General features: G+C 37.5%; 1 protein-coding gene across 1 annotated transcript; it reads right to left on the reverse strand.

Annotated features, from left to right (window-relative positions):
• Positions 1 to 5,547: 5,547 nt before the first annotated feature.
• Positions 5,548 to 6,429, reverse strand: LOC142550106 (serine/threonine-protein phosphatase 7 long form homolog). The gene is made up of 4 exons (XM_075659344.1): positions 6,256 to 6,429; positions 6,059 to 6,180; positions 5,893 to 5,980; positions 5,548 to 5,806 (listed from the first exon to the last, which is right to left on the reverse strand). Exons 1-4 carry the CDS (start codon positions 6,427 to 6,429, stop codon positions 5,744 to 5,746), a joined length of 447 nt encoding a protein of 148 aa, XP_075515459.1. The 3' UTR covers positions 5,548 to 5,743.
• Between the last annotated feature and the right edge of the window lie 349 nt (positions 6,430 to 6,778).

The raw sequence follows: 6,778 nt of genomic DNA on the forward strand, positions 1-6,778 counted from the left end.
AAGTTTCCCCTTGTTAATGATGGACTAATTCTAATAAATCAACTTCGCTTATAACCCACAGAATTCTAGAATCCTCATATAAAGATTTTAAATTTCTTACTCGATAAAAATCTTAATATTCGACCATTGCTAACCTATGTTGAATACAACTAATTCTCTTTTGTTTTTATTTCATCAAATATCCCCGTATAATCACCTATTTCATAAACTTGAAATTAAAGCTTACACAACCAAAGTAGTCTTAGATAACCTAATTCCAGTACTCATATCCACTTAATCCTAAATTTTTTAATGACTTACAAAGATTCCTCAAGACGAGGTGCCTGATAGGGCCTCTTGCCCTGCCTATCGACCTCAATGTCCCGCTGGTCTTGTTCTGCCGCCAAAGCCCTAGATACGGCGACTGCATAAGGAGTGGGGCCAGCTACCCTCACATCACGGCGCAAGATCGGCCGTAACCTACAATAAAATGCCTCAACTTCTCCCGCGCATCATTCGCAATCAGGGGTACAAAGTGACACCCCCTCTCAAACTCCGCAACGCTGCTATCCCCCTAACGCAACGTCATAAACTCCCTAGTCAGTCTGGATCGTACTTTCTCATTGAAGTAATTGGAGTAAAAGATCTCCTTAAAGTCATCCCATGACAGAGTCTGCAGATTCACCGACATGGACGCGCTCTCCCCCCATAGCCTGGCGTCCTCTGTCAACAAAAAGGTTGCACATCTAACTCTGTCTGCATCCTGCAGCTCCATAAACGCAAAGATTACCTCGATGGACTTAATCCATCCTTCTGCTATCATCGGGTCAGTAGTCCCCGAGAACTCCTTAGGATCCATCCTCCTAAACCTCTCGTAAACTCTTTCCGATCTGGGCCTCGCCCCTGCATCCACTTTAGCTTGGTTCCCCGCAAACTATGCGACGAACTGAGTCATCCCTACAAGCTTCTAATCCTGCATATCTGGCGGTGGACGAGGAGGAGTGGCCCTCTCCCCATCCTGAGCTTCCCTATTCTCATCTCCTGCTTCACGCACAATCCTACGTCTAGGAGGTATACTTTTCCCACATTTACTCAACACGTAAACCCAACATGCATGAACATGATATAAATGACATAAGATGCACATACTACAACTTGAAAATATGCACATGCTGAAATCAGAACTTAATGCTTACTACATAGCATGAATTTGAAACTTTAAAACTTACAGACTTGAGCTATGACTTCGTGAGCTTCTTGCGACTAGCAGTAGGCATAACCCATTACAAGAACACCGCTCTGATACCAACTGTAACGTACCGTACTTTTTACTACTTAAAATTAGTGGAAAAATTAAAAATTTTTATGAATACGAAAATAAAATCAATACGGTCGTCACTACATCATCCATTCACAAATAAAAATTTTGCTAAAAGAAAAGCTTGCTCAAAACATCTCGTATCAAAACGTAAAATCAGAGTATTAATATTTTCATGCTTAAAATCTTAATATAACGTGGGCGGTCCTCGGGTCTAGCCTCCCGCTCAGTCCAAGCCTGCTCCTTGGTCCCCACCTCCTGTCTTCTCATAGACTTCCTCACCTGCATCGATCAAGTCTAGTGAGTCTAAAGACTCAACACGTATAAACTGAGAATAGCAAGTAATACATAATAAAATCGCATGCAACTTTAAAATAGAACATACATACTTGAAGCTTGGATTTGAAATGAGCTTGAACTTGCATACATACATAGACGTGCCATAACTTAAACATGCTTGCGTACTTGTTCATACTTAAACATACATGACTTCATTTTGCGTAGAGGATGTTTCAAAGCAAGTGACCCATACATAATAAACGCCTGATCAGACAAACCACAGTACTGGGCTGACAGGGACGTATCCACTGCCACATACATGAGATCCCCGTTAATGATTTAACGGGCTGGTTGGTCCCCGTTCATAATTTAAAGCTTTCCAACCACGATCTAACCCGTTCATAATTTAACGGGGTGGAGAGGTCCTCGGCCACGTTCACCGACTTCCAAACCCATTCAATTTGGTCACAAGACATTTAGCATACCTAAAAAACTTAAAATATTTTCTTGCACGTCAACATACTTACTTGGCGTTGAGGGATTCGTTGGACTTCGACTGGGGTCGCTGCTGCACATACTAAAACAAAACTGCATGCTTAACTTGCATAGCTTAGACGTACTCATCATGCTTACTCTCAAGTTCGATCATTTCTTAAGACATTCTAAAATTTCCCCTGACTCGACCTTGATAATCCTTGCACTAAACCATGACATCAAACCTCAAAGCATACCATAATATTCCCCAAAACTCAAGTACACGGACCCCGTGCCCAGGTCCGGCTCCGGTCCGTGTGGGTGCGATGGAATGACTCGTGAAGAAAAGGGAAGGCACGGACCCCGTGCTTAGGTCCGGGTGGGGGTCCGTGTAGGTGTGTAAAAGTGAAACTCGGGAAGAAGTGAGGACACGGACCCCGTGCTAGGGTCCGTCTATGGGTCCGTGTAGGCTCGCAAGGATGACACCGTGAAAGAAACAAAGGCACGGACCCCGTGTCAGGATCCGTGTATGGGTCCGTGTACCTACTTTGAACGCGAACTTACGAAAATTTTTGTACATGTTTTCCTATACTTTCTAGACTCGATTGCACGGACTATGAATCGACACCCCGAGACCCATCCTAACATGCTATAACATCAAACCAATTTCGTACAACATCCAAAGCAACGGTGTTCACCTATGGCACATACAATTCAAAAACGTGGTAATTGACACCAACTCGATTCCTACGACTACTAAGGTGTTCGAGTACCTATCGACACTAAACGACATACAAAATACCAACCCAACATCATAATAATCATACCTAGACGCAACAACGATCACCTGTCGATCCCCAACGAAGCCTGCAACAATTAAACTTCAAGAACGCATCAATATCATAATTTTCTGAAAACGCAGTTTGAGCAGTCCCTCGAAAAACGCCATAACTCACTCAATTTTTATCCAAAAATTTCGAATATTATATCAAATCGAAGGTATCAAAAAGTTCTACATTTTTTGCGTTGAAAGTTTTCTCAAAATCTCGACCGAAAATTCGCAGTTTTAAGAAGAACAATAAAAACGTGATTTAGATCTAAAAATTTTCCTTCAAAATCGATCCAATCAATTATCCGCTCAAACTATGAACATCATACATGGATTTTACGCATAAAATAACGCAACGCATAATATGACATGGTCGACGCAGCAAAAGAGAGATTATGCGTGCCTTTTGATGATAAACTTTACCGAAACGGCGATACCGAAGTGGAGAAAGAAGCGAGGTTGATCCGGAACGATGGTGGCTCGATTATCTTAAAATAAAATCGCCGAAAATTTGCTGGAAAATAAAGGGGAAGGGGGCGGCTGCTTCTTAGATGGAGAACCCTAGGTTTTCTTTCTTTAAAAATCTGAAAATGAATGTGTAGATGTGTTGTGTGTTTTAGTGTGTGTAAAAACGTGTAAGTGTGTGTGAGTGTGTGTAACGTGTGTGTGTGTTTTTAATTAGGAGAAATTAGTGCTAAATTAACTAAATTAAATACTAATCAAAAGTTAACACACACTAATTTAATCAAACTCCCCATTTAAAATGCTTACACACTAATTTTAAAAGTTCCAAACTCTTAAATTACTAAATACATAAATAAGGCTTTAAATTGCTAAAACTAAATAAATTATTTAAAACGCATCATCCTTGACTTAAAATTAAATACCATCTTTTGAAATTGCCATAAATCGTCACCGGGTCTTTTCCTCAATCCCGCTTCGAATAATCGCCTGAAAATGAAACTTCGAAAAACATTTTAACGTGCATCACATAAACATAATTAATTTAAAATAATGCATTTAAATAAATCATACATGGCTAAAAGCTCATTTTAAACTTTGAATAAAAAGATTTAACAATTAAATAAATGCATGTGTTATACGTGTACTGAATTTGGGCACTACAATATTTCCTTCATAATGAAAAATAATCTTTTATTTAATTGTTTACGTGGTTGCAGGTTTGAAGGAACACTAGGAAATTCAATGTGTTACAATTATAATTGTATGTTTTTCCATGTATCTTTGTAATTTTTATATGTTAATCGAACACTTTGTTTGTTTTTATTTGATTGTATGTCATTGTTTCTTTGCCTAATAGATTTTTAGGTATCTATATGTTACATGTTGTGTAAAATCATCTCATTTTGTTTTTTATTTTATAGTATCACCATTGTTTCCTAATTATAGATTGTGTATCAACAAATATATATTTATCATATCATATTTAGCACCTATTTATCTTATTTATTATAGCAACACAATATAATGTCGTTAGTAAAAAAACAAATCAAATATTTGAAACTCAAAACAAATAGATTTACTTGTATTCAATATACATAACTTATACATTCACATATTTTATTTTTTTTCCTACTCAAACAATGTCCAGTCCCACAATCCCGTGGCTTTGGGATTCATTTACTTTTATGCACCAAGTGTGGGGCTTCAACTTCTTCTTCTACATCTTCTTCTTCTTAATTAACATTCACTCCAATGTTGGAAGACACGTTCATATCAATGTTCAGGAGAACATGACTTGGCGATTGATGATGAGGAAGGCACACAATAGGAAGCATGTGGAGCTCGAAATACAGAATCTCCATGCGAAGTACCCTCTCCTGAAAGTTAAAAAAATATGATGCTGAATAAGTACGTAGAGGTAGAAATAAACATATACTTCGATAATATAAAGAAACTGCGTTGATATTTAAAAATGTACCATGTGAAGTGGAAGCCCAACCAAGAGTTACGGGCAACTGTGTAGTCGTACCATGCGAAGGATCATCCACTAAAGGTGAAATAAATATATTGTTGAATAAGAACATGAATGTGAATTTAAACAAAGTAGTTAGATAATAAAAACATGTACAATGTGAGGTGTGAGGCAAGGAATGAGTCGTGGGAGATTGTGTACTCATGCTTTGTCGCCAGTCAGGGGTCGAGAATGATGGTTCATCGGCTACATCATCATCTCTCAGTCGTCGCCTTCTGTTTGAAGACCTAGCATGATGATGTTGTTGCTCGGGTGTTCTAAAGGACATTTCATACAGTAAATCACCGGTCTGGATAGTTTTTTTTAACAACTTCAGCTAATGCTTCACGCAGTTGATCGTCAACAGAGAGTCCTCCAAACAAATTCTTTAAAATTGATGCTCATTTCTCTAATATAAAATAAAAATAAAAAACTTATCAAACACATGAATAATAAATTGTAATAGAATAATGCAAAGTGTTGAAAATAAATTGTTTAACAAGCACTTATCACAACACGTCTAAAATATGCATCTCCGAGCTGATAACCTTAATCAATTTGTTGAGGCTCGATAGGAGATATGAAACGTCGAGTTATAGAATCATACCATGTCTCATAATCATATGTCATGCTAAAATTTTCAACCAATTCACTGTCAACGATCAGATTATGACGATTTTCTCACGCATCCACCATTCGTCTATGATGTTTTATCCAATCATAATTTTTGCGCCCTTGCCTTGAGCATTCATGTAACTGATCTCCATCAAGTGCTGGTATTGGAATGTTTTTGTGACATTCCAAATTGCCGAAGAACTCGATTTGGGCGATGCATCTCGACAATGTGAAAACATATCAGTGGGCACAAACTTCGCCAGAGAGTGGGATGTCAACATTCTAAGGGCAATGACAAAACATCCACGGCTTCAAGGTCGTATACGAGCCATTTAAACTACAATGAATAAACAAAAGGAATCATGTACAAAAGTGATAATATCTGACATATTTTAAATTTTATATTTTAAACAATGTAAATACCTGATCATCTCCCATTTTGTCAAGCACATCACGAATGATCCGCATAGAATGCATAGGTGTATGTGTCCACGTGAATATATTACTCCATCTGCATATACATTAAGTTTGTAAGACTTTAAAATAAAGATGACTTTGTTAATTTTATATCATATGTTGCAATTATTACCTTGCTCCATATGGTGGAATTGGAAGATTATTATCACCGCTATTTTGATTTTCATGTCGCATTATTAGGTTGTATCCTAAGTGGTCAGGACATAAAGGAATCATTCTAGACCATGCCCAAATCTATAAAACAATTGAGTTTCATAAATGTGAACCAAAGAATAGTATATATTCAAATTAAAAATGTAATCAACATACCTGTAAAATGTATAAAGGACATGCGATTTCTTGTTTCCCTGATCCAGATGCATGACACAACTCATGATATAAATATGCAAGTACAACGCTTGCCCAACTATAACTACGAACCTTATGCAAATCTTGCAAAAAATGTAAGTACAACAATTTGACCGCACAACCATCAATAACCATCAGCGCAACACATCGGAGTATTGTGAGACTTCTATATCTGTACTGTTTTCACCCATTACCGTTTGTGTACAGTGTAAGTACAAAGTAGTCAACTTCAAACTATTTGATCTAAAGTTTGTCTGTAGTGACACCAAATCTAACCAATCATAACAGTAACCTTGCCATACATTAGACTTGCGCCATCTTTCGACAAGAGCAGTTATCAAATGATTATCGTAAACAAAATCACCACAGCAGTGGATACCATAAAAACCCATTTCATGTAGACATAACCGAACATGATAGTGTTTTAAATCATTTTTCCACAATTCTCAAATTAAATTATCTGATCTACGTTCTCTTAGGGTAT

The sequence above is a fragment of the Primulina tabacum genome, chromosome 6 (genome assembly GCF_025594145.1).
Source record: "Primulina tabacum isolate GXHZ01 chromosome 6, ASM2559414v2, whole genome shotgun sequence".
Classification (NCBI taxonomy): Eukaryota; Viridiplantae; Streptophyta; class Magnoliopsida; order Lamiales; family Gesneriaceae; genus Primulina; species Primulina tabacum.

Coding starts and splice junctions, on each gene's coding strand:
- LOC142550106 (XM_075659344.1), bottom strand. CDS start 6,429: ATGGTTATTGATGGTTGTGCGGTCAAATTGTTGTACTTACATTTTTTG. Junction 5,981..6,058: donor ATTCCACCATATGGAGCAAG/GTAATAATTGCA, acceptor ATGTATATGCAG/ATGGAGTAATATATTCACGT. Junction 5,807..5,892: donor ACAAAATGGGAGATGATCAG/GTATTTACATTG, acceptor TATTCATTGTAG/TTTAAATGGCTCGTATACGA.